General features: G+C 35.8%; 1 protein-coding gene across 3 annotated transcripts in view; it reads right to left on the bottom strand.

Annotated features, from left to right (window-relative positions):
- The window catches only part of PIAS1 (protein inhibitor of activated STAT 1), a 119,058-nt gene that overhangs the window by 79,647 nt on the left and 22,363 nt on the right, over nt 1-17,048 (bottom strand). For 2 of the 3 annotated variants that reach the window (XM_034993899.1, XM_034993901.1), the window contains exon 2: nt 7,603-8,047. In XM_034993899.1, coding sequence (XP_034849790.1) covers nt 7,603-8,047 — 445 coding nt within the window. Of the gene's footprint in view, nt 1-7,602; nt 8,048-8,303; nt 8,392-17,048 lie in introns of those variants that run through there. The other variant, XM_034993900.1, reaches the window with a different exon arrangement.

Genomic DNA, 17,048 nt, shown 5'->3' with positions numbered 1-17,048 from the left:
AATTTTTTATGATAATTCTTAGTTAAAAACCAGATTTAAGAAAAAATGCCTGTGAATTTACTTCATTTTATCCTTTTCTTTATAGTCCGTGTCCTCAATGAGAAAAGAATTAAACTATAATGAGTTCTAAAGACTACAAACATAAAATTGTATGATTAAAAACATCATTTACTTATTAGTTCCTTACTTCTTCTAAACTTCTTGCCATCTACCCCCCTCTCAAAGAGGTGACAGGAAGATAAAAGTAGTTTTTCTTTTCTTTCTTTCTTTTTTTTTTTTTTAAGAGAGAGGGCATGTGCCAGCGGGGAACGGAGGGGGTCAGACGGAGAGAGAGAAACAATCTTAAGCAGGCTCCACACCCAGCACAGAGCCCCAAGTGGGGCTCCATCTCACAACCCTGAGATCACGCATGACCTGAGCCAAAATCAAGAGTCTGATGCTTAACCAACTGAGCCACCCAGATACCCCAAAAGTAGCTTTCTTTAAAAACAAACAATAAAAAACACCTCAACCATAAAAATTATGATCCACATTATTCCTCCAAAGAAGAAACCACTTAAATTATTCTCAAGCAAGAGAACAAATAAACTTCTAATTTCCTTGTCTTTGGAGAGTTAAGTAAGAATGGTTGCAAAAGAAAATCAGTAGAAACCCTCTTACTGGCCTGCTCTTAACTGAACTGATGTTCTCCGTTGCCTCTACACATCCTGACTGGTGCTCTGGCAAGCTGACTGCTTGTACCAACAGACCACTTTCCAGTGCAGAAGCACTGGGGAGCCAGAGGTGTTTATTCTCACACCTGTGTATGCCAGTTGCACTTGCAATTATGAAACTTAAATATTATAAAACTGATGAAATATAAGTGCAAAAAGAAAGAGTTGCTGTTTTTATGAACACTAAGCTGAATGCTCTGCAAAGAGCTAACAAAAGCAAGCTGCTTTAAAAAAAAATGCAATGAAATTAAGTGAGTGGTATAACTATAAAAGACTTTTTTCCCGGGCGCCTGGGTGGCTCAGTCGTTAAGCATCTGCCTTCGGCTCAGGTCATGATCCCAGGGTCCTGGGATCGAGTCCCACATCGGGCTCCCTGCTTGGTGGGAAGCCTGCTTCTCCCTCTCCCACTCCCCCTGCTTGTGTTCCTGCTCTCACTGTCTCTCTCTGTGTCAGATAAATAAAATCTTTAAAAAAAAAAAAAAAAGATTTTTTTCCCAAGTTGTAACAGATTCTGCAAATTGCTGCACAAAAGTCTTTAAAAAAAAAAACCACCAAAACTAAAACTGGAAAACCTGCAGTCTCAAAGAAAGGCCCTGACCTACACCAAAAGACTGGCAAGTGGATATACATTAATATGTTTTACATTAAAATAAAATGTTTAAGTTATTAAATATCATTATCAGTTGGTTCCAATCTGGTTAAGAGAAAATGTTGTATCCTTTGGTAATCAAGTAGAACACTGAATGAGAACATCAGAAATAATGCTCAACAATTATTATTCCTCATACCAATCTATGGGAAATGCATAGACACATGATATGAACTTATTCAGACATACTACTTAAGACTTTTAAAAACCTGAGAAGGGGGTACCTGGCTGGCTCACTCAATAGAGCACGTGACTCTCGATCTCGGGGTTGTGAGTTTGAGCCCCCCTTTGGGTGTAGAGATTACTTAGAAATAAAATCTTTTAAAAAATGAATTAATCAATGAAAAATAAAAACCTGAAGACATTCCTTGAGAAGGTATAATTTGGCTTAAATTTGATATAAAGCAAACCTTGCGATGATGCAATGAACTTTACACAAGTACTCTAAATGAAGGCAAAGCTGTTTTCTGTTAGCCTTTGAAATAATTAAAACTACTAAAAATATTTAAAGGCACCATTTTTAAAAAATGTAGTTGCTCTTTCAAAAATTTACCTGAGTCAAGGAAAACAGAAATAACTAAAACACTAAACATAAAACTGAGTGTTAATGGATGTTTACCCACGTCTGAGTCAAACCAAACATTCTTTTGATCGCTGTAAAAATATTTTGTTTTTGCCATGATGTTCTAACACAGGCCAACCAACATAACCAATATAAACAATAATACTCTAAAAAAAACCCAAAACAATATACTCTAAACAATTTTATTATTCTAAATAAAATTTTAAAGAACTGAAGGAAAATCTCTTGCCTCTGAACGAACATAAGATAATTTTAATCCAAAATGACTTGTCCTTTTGACTTTCATAATTGTAAATTCGATAGCTGAGCAGCACCAAGAGTGACACATTGTACAAATAAGATATTTCAAACAAAGTACACTTCTAACACATGGTGCTCAGTATACTATGAAGATTAAAATTTCCTGTACCCCATTTTTTATTGATATGGGTCAACAATATATGTGCCTAAGAATCTCCTGGGTTAAGTCAGTTAGTATTTGAGATTCTCCTCTTCATTAAAACAAAATCAGAAATAAACACAAACACATACACACACAAAACAATGACTGACTAGAACACAACAGAAATATTTTAAAATTACTCTCTGAAGTAAGTAGTGTCTGTGGATTTAAACATGTGATATATATTAAACATGTGATATATATATCTTTGTAATTAGGGGAAAAAATGTAGAGTATATTAAATATCCAAGTCACTGATTGACCATAGGGATCAGAATGGGGGTGGAAACAATAAAGGGGAGGATACCTCTTTTCTCCCTACTCTATTTCCCATCCCTACCATAAGCCACTATTTATGATAGATAACGTGGTATGCCTTGGTTGTATTTGAATGGTAAAATGATTAAAATTCACTGAATTAGAGTGAAGTAAAAGACTCTATCTACTGTATTTAAATAAACTGGAGAGCTAATAAACGTTAGCTCTACTACCGTGGTAGCCGAACTACCATGTAACAGATTCATAGATAGCTATTATGGGAATATATAGATGAATACAGCAGAACCCTTCCATTTTGAGGAACTAACAACAAAATGTTATAGGAACATGCAAGAAAGTGAAATCAATTCTGGATGGGGGAAGGAACAGACAGATATAGGGGAAAATCTTAAAAAGATTCATGGAAAAGGTTTTAAAGCATTTAAAATAAGCCTAATAGAACAAATAGGATTTGGGGGCGCCTGGGTGGCTCAGTTGTTGGGCATCTGCCTTCAGCTAGAGTCATGATCCCAGGGTCCTGGGATCGAGCCCTGCATTGGGCTCTCTGCTCCACGGGAGGCCTGCTTCTCCCTCTCCCGCTCCCCCCTTGCGTTCCTGCTCCCGCTATCTCTTTCTGTGTGTCAAATAAATAAAATCTTTAAAAACAAAAACAAAAACAAAAACCCAGGATTTTAATGATAGGCAAAAATAATGAACCAAGCATTTTACTTTGCAACCACCTTTACTTCATCTCCCAATTCTTCTAGTTAACTAAGGACAGTGAAAAGAATTCCCTTTAATATGTGGTTCCAAAATGAAAGACTTAAATTACTCATTGTTCAAGAAATAACAAAATGAGTTTAAGAATGGATAACAATTACCTAATAAAACTGGGGATACCAAAACTATTGTGATTTTGGCTAGAAACATGAACCATACAGAAAACCATTCAAGTTACATCAGAACATCTCAAAATCCATTTAAATCTAATGGTTAAGGCCAAAAGGCAGGGGTGAAAAATTAAATTTACTTGTCACATTCTGGACTCAAGTGATAATTGTGATGAACTAGCTGGCTATAGGTTAAAACTAACTCTTATGAGCTTGTAATGATTTTAAATATATATATATATGTTTAGAAACAAAGAGAATGTCAGAAACCATTTAATTTTTCAAAAAATACTGTTTTCCTATATTCAAAACAAATGATCTACTGGCAAAAGTAATCCTTTAGAAAAGTGAATTCTGTGATGAAGTAGTCACGGAAGACTGAAGGAGAAACAGTCTTTTAATAACATTAAAGCATCTTATAGATTCTTTTATTTTGTTCTTTGCCAAATAGGGCTTTAAAAGATGTTCATCCTAAACTCTGCAAATTACTCAAAATCTTTTTTCAATAAATCTTTTTCATATTCACTGAACATTCCCTCCCCTGAATATTTACTGAATCAATAAACCTCCACAAATTACTTTCTGGTAAGATCGTTTTATGCATAACGAAAATAATGACTTTTCATTCTATGGTAACAATGAGAAATTAGAAATCTATTTATATACCACCAAGCAATTCTGTAACACCTATTTATTGTGTGTATACCACAAACAATGGATTTATTCAATAAAAACTAGTATTCAAATCAAATTATACTTTAAATGTACAGTCAATTTTTTTTTTTTAAGATTTTATTTATTTATTTGACAGAGAGAGACACAGCGAGAGAGGGAACACAAGCAGGGGGAGTGGGAGAGGGAGAAGCAGGCTTCCCGCCGAGCAGGGAGCCCAATGCGGGGCTCGATCCCAGGACCCTGGGTTCATGACCTGAGCCAAAGGCAGACGCTTAACGACTGAGCCACCCAGGCGCCCCTACAGTCAATTTTTATTATGTGTGGTAATTGTTATATAAAGTCACCACAAACAATGAATTAGTGAATACTGAACCACTGCTCCTAGGGAATACACAGGGCTAGGTTCCTGCAAGCCCTGATCACATTTTCATCAACTAATCACTATGTAACCTTGTTTTAGATACATTTCTGCTCAAGGACACCTTATTTAATATATAATTTATGTATTACTTAATAATAATTTTAATTTAATAATATAATTCATTAACATTGACCTCACAGCCAATAGCATTAATTCATGTCTGAACAAAACTGAATACATACATATTTTTTCTCCATTAGGTACATCACAGCCTTTCTGCATTTAGGAACACTAGACAGAGCTTCAGCACTATGGCTGGGGGCTATTTAACACTGAGATCACCAACAAAAAGCACAAAAATGCAAAAAACATGGCACTAAATAGAGCACAAAAGAGGACATGTCCTTACAGTATGAGAGCTGAAAACAAGAAGGCAGGAGTCACCTTGTGTGAAAGTGCGAGTCAGAAGACTCAAATTTTTCACCACTCAGCGCATGTCCATAAATAACCATGAAACTGTTGTAATGATTTTGGACTTACAGATAAATGAGATAGCAGACATTCACAAACACAGAATGTGCAAATAACGAGAATTGACAGTACAAAGAAAGCCTAATTAAATAAATCTCATGGGAAATATCTGAGTACTTCAATCCAGTCAATTTTATAAATACAAGGGTTTACTTACTGGTCATCAAGGATGGGAAAAACTTTATAGCATTGTTTTTAAATTATCACACAAAAACACCAGATTGAAGCAATTTATAAGTTTCCAGATAAAGAATAAAGATGGAAAAATTTATTTAAAATTTACTGCCAAGGGACGCCTGGGTGGCTCAGTTGGTTAAGCGTCTGCCTTCAGCTCAGGTCATGATTCCAGGGTTCTGGGATCGAGTCCTGCATTGGGCTCCTTGCTCAGTGGGGAGCCTGCTTCTCCCTTCTCCCTTCTCCCTCTATGCTCTCTCTCTGTCTCAAGTAAATAAACAAAATCTTTAAAAAAAAAAAAAAAAAGGCAGTAAGATACAAAATGTAAATTATGATAGAAAAAGGCATGAAAAGACTATCAGTGTAGATAATTAGAAATTAACACAACAAATATATTCAAGCAAAGTACCTCAGTGAAATAAAAATGAACTTAAAATTCTCTCAATTCTAATTTATTTAAACTATTATCCAGTACAACTATAATTTGTGTCCAGTTTGCATTTCTACTCTTTATAACAAAATTTAGATCCATGTGTAAACATCATCTATCACACTGGTACCTGAAATTTATATTACTGAAAATGAAAACAGCAAGATACATTAATTAAGACCAGAAGAGAATTTGAGAACTGGGAATCAAATCAAATAAAAGCCACCAACATTTTTTTCCTTTTAAATTTCAGATGATATTCACTATAGCACAGTTTTTGGCAGCAAAAAACTAGAAAAATCTGTCTTTTAACAGAGGACTTATTTAAATCATGGAATAGTATATAGTTTTTTAATAAGAAATGAGCTAGAATGTGTGTGTGTGTGTGTGTGTGTGTGTATATATATGCATCTGCTCACATACTGTATGTGTGTATACATGGCCTTCAATTAAAAATGTGAAACAAGACAGACGAGAGATGTCTATATTAGGGGAAAAAAAGGCAAGTCACAGAACACGGTGTAAAGTATGATTCCTTCTTGAAAAACAAGAAATGTAACTTGTTTATATATGCATACACACTGAACCACTAATGAGGAAGGGACTTTGACACTTTCATTTTTTATAATGAGCATGTATAAGTTTTATAAGCATACAATAGGTTCTTGACAAGTGTTAGATTACCTTGTTATAGTTATTTTTAAAATAAAATAATGCAATATAAAATTCATGTTGTTTGAAAATGATTCCTATAAACTTATTCAGGTAAATCCTGTTAAATATAATTAAAAACAAACATTTCCCAATTCAAAGAATTTCAGTATGTTCTCAAAATTTAACACTAACCAATCCCCCCAAGCTAAAATGTTTATTGATTTATAACAAGGGTCAGCAAACTTTTTCTGTAAATGTCAGACAGTAAATATTTTAGGTTTTGCAGACAAACATGGTCTCTGCTACATATTATTCTTTTTGTTCCAGTCTTTGGTTTTTTTAACAACCCTTTGGGAATATAAAACACACATACACATACACACACACACACCACACATATTAGCTTATTAGATCCATAAAAAACAGACCACAGGCTGAATTTGCCTTGCTGGCCACAGCTTGTCAACCACTAATTTATGACAATAAACCAGCAACTGGACATCTGATATCTTAAATATATTATGACAAAGGTATCAGAAATCACAACAGTTTTATTCTACGTTAAATAAAGCAAGGTAGTATTGGAGAAATTAAAATTACAGGTCAATTAATACACTGAATTCTATTAATATGTTAGACATTAATCAAACAATGATAAAACACAGCAAATAAAATTTTAAGTATTCATATTATAAAACCATGATCATGTGTGCACCTGCAAAGCACACATATCCACTTGAAAAAGTAAGCTGAAACTAAAATACTACACATCAAAGCTTAAATCTCCTTTTATAATAATTAAAACCATTTATTCATTCAAATAATCAAAACTAGCCAGTCATTTGTTTTATATGTCATCAACCCTTGAAAATTAAGAATTGAATTCAGAGGCTGGTAGTATTACTAGGTCTTTTTTAATTTGTAAGGGTTATTATAAAATATTAATCAACAATCTAAAACATTACACTTTAAAAGTTTATATTCTGGGAAACTTTTTAATATTTACTGTGTCAGCAACCATCACTGGAAACGTGACTATACTTTTTTTCTTTGCCTAAAAGATAGCTTTTATATATTTGATTTTGTTTAAAACTGAAAGATCCTTATTGTAATCTGAATGCTACTACCAAAGGAAAATCCCATTATGAATAATAAACTGGGTCAAATTGAAACTCTAAAACGAAAATGTATCTCCCCACCCCCACCCCAAGTAACCAAATAACCATTATAGAATAATCTTACCTAGACTGGTGGGTTTTATCAGTTCATCCAGTAAATCATAAAATGGTAATTTTTGAAGTTTTATATCCGGATGGACTGGGTGAAGAGCTGATGTAAGATGTGGAAGTTCCAGTTCATGTTTAGGTCCCAGAAGAGAAACAGGGAGTAACGGTGATGATGCAGGGTGACCATCGTAAGTGAGTTGTGGAATGGTAGATGGAGACAGAGTTGCTGGCATAGGACTTGAATGGACATTGGGGATGGACAAGTCCGCGGGCGTCATGATTTTCTGGGGGAACCTCCGCCGATAGAGTTCTTTAATTTTCATTTGTACAGCAGGACTGCAGCCAGCCTTTAGCAAATGCAGGGCTTTTGTGAGAAGTTCGTGTTTGCGTCCGTGCTTGTTTCTCCCAGCGTAGCCCAACAGTACTTGGAGTTCAGAAACTCTAAGGCTCATAACCATTTGCTTAGAGACAAAACAAAATGTAAAACGTTAGTATTCCAATAGTATAATTTACAACATTAAACAATACCTTATTCTAACCCTTTCCCCTCATGGTTTACTTTAACGGCCAGCTCAGTTATAATCAGTTCTAGTTATTTCCAACTTAAAATAAGTAGCCAAAAAAATGTAAAAATTAATACTCATAAATTCAGTGACTTCTACCCAAGATTATGAAAGATGTAAGATGAAGTATACACCAGGTAGAACCACATCTCACCTCATTCCACTGTTTCGATGCAATTGTCAGCTATTCATCAAGCACTTACTGAGTCTTCAGGAGAGTGCTGAGTGCTATGTGGATGGCAAAATATTAGGATGAGCCCTCAAGAACATTTGTTTTCTTGGGGGGAAAAGTATATAACTATACATGAAACACATAAATGCCCACCTTAAACATCAGATGCAAGCAGGGTATAAATAACATACTACCAGGTATTACATTCTATGCTGACCCTGGAATTTGTAGGACTTAAAAACTATATATCCTTTCTGACCCAGTATTTACCAGATATACTTGGTATTTTCATATGGGTGTCACTAAATCTTTATTATTTCCACAAGGTGTTATCCCCTTCCTTCTTTACACATGAAGAAACTATGTAGTTAAGAAAGGTCAAATAACTTACCTACGGCCACATAGCTACTATGTAGCAGTCAGGATTCAAACCCAGATATGTATGATTCTAAAGCCCACTCTCTTTTCACTAAACCTTTAGGAAAAGGACAGAGCTGGAAACATAATACTGACTCACTCCACTGGCAAGGCCAGGCTAAAAAGTCCAGGAATTCAATCCACATGCCATAATGTGGAAGGTTGTAATAAAGAAATCTATTTAACTTTAACTCTTTGTTCCCAAACTTGTTTGGTCGCTGTTTCTCCTTTTTCTCCAATTACTAAGAGACCACCAACAGGAAATGCCCAACTATACCAATCCTCTCATTTTAAAGTGGAAGAAAATGGAATCCAGAGAGAAGAAATGGTTTACCCAAGATCAGACAGTATTAACACCAGAATCCTGACTTGATCACCACTGACAGGGAGGTATTAGGGTAGAAGACACAGGTAAGCTTACCACTGGCTCTCTATTTCCCCAACTGTTTTATCCCCTCACCTCAGACCTAATAGCAATACACAAAAGATAAACTGCCTTCCCTAATTCACTGCCACTCCCTGAGAGGCCACCCTACCCTAGTCAATCCTCTGGAAGCTATTTAAACAGCGCAAAACAATTAAGTAAAAAAAATCGAATAGTGAGAAAACAGTATATAAAGAGCCTTATATATAATATAGCTGGTTATCAAACATATATTAACCCTTCCCCTACTTCTCTGGCCTGAAAAATACTTTGTTTCCTCAAATTCTAGCTTTTGTCAGCCTTAGTCCATTAGGCCTGGCAACATTAATGACTCTTTTCTATTTTTACTAGCCATTTTGCGTATCTTTATTTAGCACTTGTCTTGCTTTTTTCTAATTTTCTATTTGTACAAGTGATTCCATGACCAGTTTGAGGTCCTCCAGGGCACAAGCCAATGTCACCCTCAGCATCCAACACTAGGGTCTGACAACAGTAGAAATACATCAAATGCCTAGACAATAAATAAATAAATGAATGAAAGAACGAAATAAATAAGAAAGTCACACCAGAAGAAAGGGTAGGGTGGAATCTACAATGGTAAATTATACATACAACTATAATATAAATGCAAATAAACCCCCAAACTCTTACATTCAATAGAAGGCACACAAAGAAATACTACAGGCCTTACAAATAAAGCCTACCCCAAATCCTATAAATGCTTCTCTTTTTTAGATATGATCAGAGATTAATTACTAACTACAGTGTCAGCAAGCTATCAATTTCTCCCTACTATCCAAAATGTCCTAAGAGTACAAAACAGTTTTAAAGATTTTTATTACTTATTTTACAAGGAACTGGGACTTCAACCAAAAAGTACTATATTAATAAGTAAGCTTCTGCTTTTGGAGAAATAACAGAAATTATACTTCAAAGATTATCAGTTAAAAATAAATTTAGGTTGGCATTGGTCAAATGCACTTCATTTTACAGAGAAAGTAGTATAAATTTTAGAAAGAGAACAACGTCTTCCTACTTCAACTGCATTCTCCTAGGTCAAACACAAATAAACCTGAATTCAGTGATTACCACAGGCCTTTCACTGATGATAGTTTTTGTCCTTACTCTATGGGTATTAAGGATTTAAATGCAGCACAGATGTATTATTGTTTTACTTATATGGAAGTACACATTGTCAATTCACATAAAATAAAATCTCTTGCGTGATGGTCAAAAGAAAAAAGATGACATAAGTTTTTTTACAGGATGTGTAATTAACCATCAAAATTATGAGGCAGGTACTGTCCTCATTTTACAGATAGGAAAACTGAGGCCTAAGCAGGTTAAGAAATTTGTTGAATATTATACAACTACTCCAAATATTATGCTCTTAAACTATGATACTGTCTTTTAGAGAAAACAAACCACATGCCTTTCAATTAGGAAAGAGAAAAACCTTTTAAAAGACTAATTGATTTAATATTCAATCTCCATTTCAAGCCTCAATATTTTGGCTTTAAAAAAATTGGTTCAGGGGCGCCTGGGTAGCTCAGTTGGTTAAGCGACTGCCTTTGGCTCAGGTCATGATCCTGGAGTCCCGGGATCGAGTCCCACATCGGGCTCCTTGCTCGGCGGGGAGTCTGCTGCTCCCTCTGCCCTTCCCCCCTCTCATGCTCTCTCTCTCTCTAATAAATAAATAAATCAATCTTAAAAAAAAAAAATTGGTGGTTCAGATAAGAAAAGAATGCATCTGGATTCAAATTAACCACTGCACCTTAAAATCAGGTTTAGTGAAAGATGGGGTACTATCCACCGCTATTATTGGAGCAGCTGCTGCATACTCTTAAGGACTGTAATAAGCATACAGTATTTTTAAAAACTAAATAAAAGGGGGCGGGAAACACAAACATCTGATGCATCACTCAACCGAAAAGCTTCAGAGAAGCATGGAGCAGTCAATTCACACTGCAAAGTGTTGACAACACAGAGGAAAACTAAACCCTTACATCTGAGATGTTGAAATGCAATATATTTTAATCTGTCATGTGTTTAAAAATCTCCATTTGTGGGGCGCCTGGGTGGCTCAGTCGGTTAAGCGACTGCCTTCGGCTCAGGTCATGATCCCAGGGCCCTGGGATGGAGCCCCGCATCGGGCTCCCTGCTCGGCGGGAAGCCTGCTTCTCCCTCTCCCACTCCCCCTGCTTGTGTTCCCTCTCTCGCTGTGTCTCTGTCTGTCAAATAAATAAATATTAAAAAAATAAAAAATAAAAATAAAAATAAATAAAAATAAAAATCTCCATTTGTTAGCACTACAACAAAATGAATATTTATAACTAAGGATAACATCAACCACTGCTACTACTAGAAATCATTACCTCCCTAAATAGCATTCTGCTGACTCTACATCCCCAAATGATAGAGATGTCAGAACCCTAGGAATTTCAGAGCCTGAGAGATGTATATACACTGTACAGAAAGCTTTCTGTGAGGGGCATCTTTTTAAAATTAATTTTTTTTTTAATCAAGCAGATATGCACACAGTTTAAAAAGTCAAATAGTGTGATGAGAAAACAGGTGTCCCTTGCCTCGCCCCTACTTTTCACATCCCTGAGGCAATCTCTTTCAAGTCTTTTGGCTATTCCTTCTGGCATTTTTCACTATATTCTATACAGCAGGTCTTTGTGTTCTTAAAATTTTTCCTTCTAGGAAAAAACTGACTTATTATAAACAATAATGGTTTAGCTCTGTGACATCTCTACCCCCATATTCCCACAACAATTTTCAGTTGAATCAGTTGTTGTTTACATTACTACAGCTGTAAATAATATACACATTTGAGCCAAAGTACATCGTGATTACTCTTCCGTTTCTGTAGAACCTTGGCTTTCCTTAGTTAATAACTGCACCCTTTGTGCATTTGCTTTGTTTTCTAGGTAACTACTAATTCATCTGCAAACTGATGAAAGTGTAACTTTCGGGACCCCTGGGTGGCTCAGCCAGTTAAGCGTCTGCCTTTGGCTCAGGTCATGGTCCCAGGGTCCTGGGATGGAGCCCCACATCGGGCTCCCTGCTCAGCAGAGAGCCTGCCTCCCCCTCTCCCTCTGCTGCTCCCCCTGCTTGTGCCCCCTCTCTCTCTGTCAAATAAATAAAAAAATCTTTAAAAAAAAAAAAAAGTGTAACTTTCAACATATTCAAATACATCAGGTAAAACTGTTTTCATTTCTTTCTTAATATATGCCTTCTGTAGCCCTCTATCAGGTTCCAATTTGGACTGCTTACTCTCTAGACCTGGTACACAACCATGGTCATAGAATTTCCCTTCAACATATCTTTGTAATTTCCTGTCCTTCTTCCATATTGGATCCCATTTCACTGACCTCACTTTTTCTTCTTACTTTTCTCTTTTTAGTAGAGTATTTCCTCCATTAGCTTCCTAAGAAGGAAATGGAAGCTACGGTTTTTTATTCTTTGCATTGTCCAAAAATATATTCATTTACCGATACTTAATAACTGAGTTTGGCTCAGTATTTGAATTCTAGACAGGAAAGCATGTTCTGTCAGAATTTTAACAGCCTCTCCTCACTGTCTTCTGGCTTCCGGTGTTGCTGTTAAGAAGCCTAGCATCATCCTGATCCCCAATGCTTCACAGTAGCCTGTACATCCCCTTAAGGAAGCTTATATAGAAGCTTCTTGGGGCGCCCGGGGGGCTCAGTCGGTGAAGCGTCTGACCTGGGCTCAGGTCATGATCTCAGGGTCCAGGGATCCAGCCCTGCGTCAGGCTCTGCACTCTGCAGGGAGTCCGCTTCTCCTTCTCCCTCTGCTCATGCTCTCTCTCACATAAATAAAATCTTTTTTTTTTTAAAGCTTCTTTCTATGTGCTCTGCAATTTTACAGTGTTGCATCTTGGGGTTGGGTTGGTTTTTCTGTGGGGCTTTGTTTTTGCTTTAATTGTATGAACTGGTAATTGCTGTCTTTTAAATTGAGAGATGTACATTTCTTGTGTGCCTATTATTTAGGTACTGGCCTTCTTTGACCGATTCTCCAATTTTCCTTTACTCTATTTTCTTTTTTTTTCTTGCATTTTACATCTCTTGCATTTAGCTCTATTTTCTGAGAGATTTCCTTAACTTGATCTTCTAACGCTTCTATTAAAATTTTCATTCCCATGAGCTCTGTTCTGTTTGTTACATGCCTTTTTTCTTTTCTTTTTCCCCTACATCTTGCTCTTAGTTTTCATGAATGGAGTATCTTGTTTTCTCTCTGACGATATAAATAAATTGGGTATTTGGCGTTGTTATTGTTTTCTTTTGCTGTGTGCATGGTCTCTGTAACCTCTGGGTTCTTTTTCGCTATCTGCTTTGGTCTCTGCCTTTTAGTCCTGATGTTTTCCTCAAATGACAGGCGATCGCTGGCTGTCCATTTATATTTAAGAGTAAGATAGTAAAAACATGATCAAATGATCTGTGTGAGTGAGCAGATTGGGGTACTTCATTCTAGGATGATCAGGTAGGAATCTGGCTGTTTTGAGGATTCCTTTTTTCCTTTTATCTAATCACCTTTGACAGAGGAATCCTCCAATGTTCTGCTTTGGCAGTATGACTGGCTTCCAGTGTTCTCAGGATAATGCGGAGAAAGGAGGGAGAGGTCCCCACCATTCAAAAAGAAGACATTTCAACTTAATCCCCTTTTCAGATATGTAAAATTTTACACTTGCGCGCGTGTGTGTGTCTGTGTGTGAATGAGAACAACTATGCCAACCACAGGGGCAGGGACCACATTCTGAGAAAGATAAATACAGACAATATTCAAGCAATATCAACAAGTACTAAAGACAGAGTGCTTTTTGCAATTAAATAAAAAGTGCCAGTATTATTGTTCTTTAGTTATGACCTTACATTATTAAAGGTCATACCTAAATTGTGAATAAGAATTAAGAACTTCCTGTTGAGCAATATAATTACTTTCATTCACACACCCCACTTCAGTAGTTTAGAGGATTAATCATAATAAAGCAGACTCTATATTATGAATCTTTATCTGGTATCAATTTATAACCAATAGTAAACCAAAATGAATTGTGAACATAGACAAATTAGGCATTTAACAATGTTGTAATATTTCATTTATACTTTTGCTTTCTATCCACAACAGCAATCATCAAAAGTTCTATAATTGCATACATTAAAGCCTCTACAGTACAACAAAAATATTATTTTTAAAGTCAGATGCTTCATCTAATGAAAATGACTTCTGCATCACTTCTAAACCTCTCCATTTGAAATAGTTAATAAGCAGCTGTTAGATTAGTAATTTGTCAACAATGCCCAGTTCAACCAGAAAACCTAGTTAGACAGTTTCTACTAAAGGAGCAAGTCAGGTTGGTTATCTCCATAATCTTGTTCAACCCAATTTCTCATTATTTTATTTATTTCTCAATATAAGATAACTGAAAAGTGACCTCTAGAGCCTACTCCTCTAGTTGATCTTCTCTGTCTTCTCCTGGTCTCTAATTCCATCATACCAGCTGCATTTAGTCGCACATAATGACAAAATATGGAGATCTCACTCTCCTTTAAGCAGAGTATAAACCTAGTACTGTTAAATTAGTGTACCACGGCTTTAACTTCTGACAGATGATTTAAACATCACACCCATTTAGGTACCACCACATTTCATGAAACATATGGATGTGTCCTTCAAAAGGCTCCTTCCAGATGACAACTTGGATATTAAAAATAACAAACCTAACTCAGAACATTTTAAAATTTGGATAAAATTTTTTTTCTAATAAAAAACAAAGTTTAGAGTGTAAGATTCTAACACACTGCCAAACTTCTTACGCAGGTAGGAAAATATGACTTTTATTTAAGTAAAAGGCTGTTCTGCACACAGATGTTCAATAAATGTTTTCTGGATCAATGCACAGCCCTAAACGAGTATGAAGAAAAAGGGAATACAGGAACAATGAACACATACAGAGAAGCTAGTCTTCAGAGACAGACATACATAATCACCATTTTAACTCGATTCTCAAAAGTTACTGAACACCTACTATGTGCTAGGTACATGTATAATATAATATGGTACCAGCACACACAGAATTTGGATTCCAGCATCAACCTGACCACTAATTTACTGAATCGCAATCTTTCAGAGGGTCTGTTTTCTCACATCAAAAAATGAGAGATTCACTAGAGGTTCTCAAAAATTCCTTAAAATTTCAAAATTCTATAATGTTATAACTCTATTAAATGAAATCTTTCTTCTCATTCTTCTACCCTTCCATAGTTAAGGAAATATAAACAATCTGTAAAGTCAGTGAATCTAGGTTAGTAATGTTTTCAATCAAAATTTTAAGTGTCATTTACCTGGGCTGACAGAATGAAAATAATGATAAACCTAATATATGTTACATGCTTATAATATGCCAACCATATTTACTAATTATAGTAAACATGATTAACTTATTTAACCCTCACATGAACCCAAGAGACAGACCATTATTATTCCCACTGCATGGATAAGAAAACTGATGCTAAACCTGAAATCAAACACTAAATAAGTGATGGAGACAGAGCTCAAACCCAACCTGACTCCAGAGCCTAAGCTCATAAACACTAACCAAGAGAAGTGTCTTATCACAAATCTTAGCTAAAGCAGAATATTTGTTACACTGGGACAGGGAGCACTAAAATGACATAAGGAATTTAGACTACACAGAGTAAACAAGCATATTTGGGGGCAGTGAAAATGTGATAAAAAGTGTTTAAGGCTATCCAAGCAGCCACCTGTAGGACAGATGAAAAAAAAAATTAGTAAGATTTCTAGCTAAAATATATAGCAACAAGAACTACTTATCTACATATAAGGGAAGAAGGAAATGTGACAGTCAACACAGAGGAGACAGGACCAAGAAATACTGCAAAGAAAAACTGCCGGTCACATGCAATATCTTAGCTACAGGTGCCTCTTTTCACAATTAGTACCGTACATGATCATGAGAACAATCAACATTCGCTTTTCAAATAAAATCTAGCATTTAAAAATAATAAGCAGGGCTTAAAGAAATTTTAATTCTATCAAATTATAAAAGATTGAGGATTCTCTTCCAAACTCCCCCAACCATAAACAAGCAAAACACTGCATGTGCAACTGGGAGATACCATCTCATCTAATTTAAGTTTCAGACAAGACAAGAAGCTATGAAAGAAACAATATACTCTGAAAGTTGAGAAGCTTAAAAGAAAGAAAAGACAAGTATGAACAAAACAAAAAGTGAGGGGGAAAAACGCACTCTATAACTAAACAAAAAGTCTTTAAATCATAGCCTTCTGAATCCCAGAAAAGAGATTAAGGTGAAGCCCTAGAGGGAAATTATCAAGGGAACTATTTCAGAGTAACAGATGTAACCTACGCAAGGTTACAGAGCTAGCAAGTAATGCAGTCCAACTCAAAAGTCAGATGCCAAAGTCCACACAATGCTACAGAGTACTGACAATGATAGACACTATTAGGTAATTGGAAAATGATGGTTTTTGGAAACAGGAGAATCACAACATCAAATAAAACTTTGGAAATCTTCTTGTCCAACTCTCCATCTAATATATGAAGTTTTACTGTAACCTCCTCAACTGATGGTCTCCCAGTCTCTGCTGAAACTCTAAGACTTCACAACCTAATCTTAAAGTGACCTACCTTACTGAAAAGCTCTATGAATCAAAACTTTCCTTTAACTCCACCCAATGGTTCTAAAGTTTTGTCCTATTGGTGTTCCACAGTCTATTCTTTAAACGTGTTAAGAGGGCTCTTTTCCTTCAACAGGTTTGGTTTCTAGACCCCTTCCCATCCTGATCATTTTTCTCTGGAGCTTTAGCAGTCCACTGTAC

Source organism: Mirounga leonina, unplaced genomic scaffold (genome assembly GCF_011800145.1).
Source record: "Mirounga leonina isolate KUSES-001 unplaced genomic scaffold, KU_Mleo_1.0 Mir_91, whole genome shotgun sequence".
Classification (NCBI taxonomy): Eukaryota; Metazoa; Chordata; class Mammalia; order Carnivora; family Phocidae; genus Mirounga; species Mirounga leonina.
This window is presented reverse-complemented; position numbering and strand designations above follow the sequence as displayed.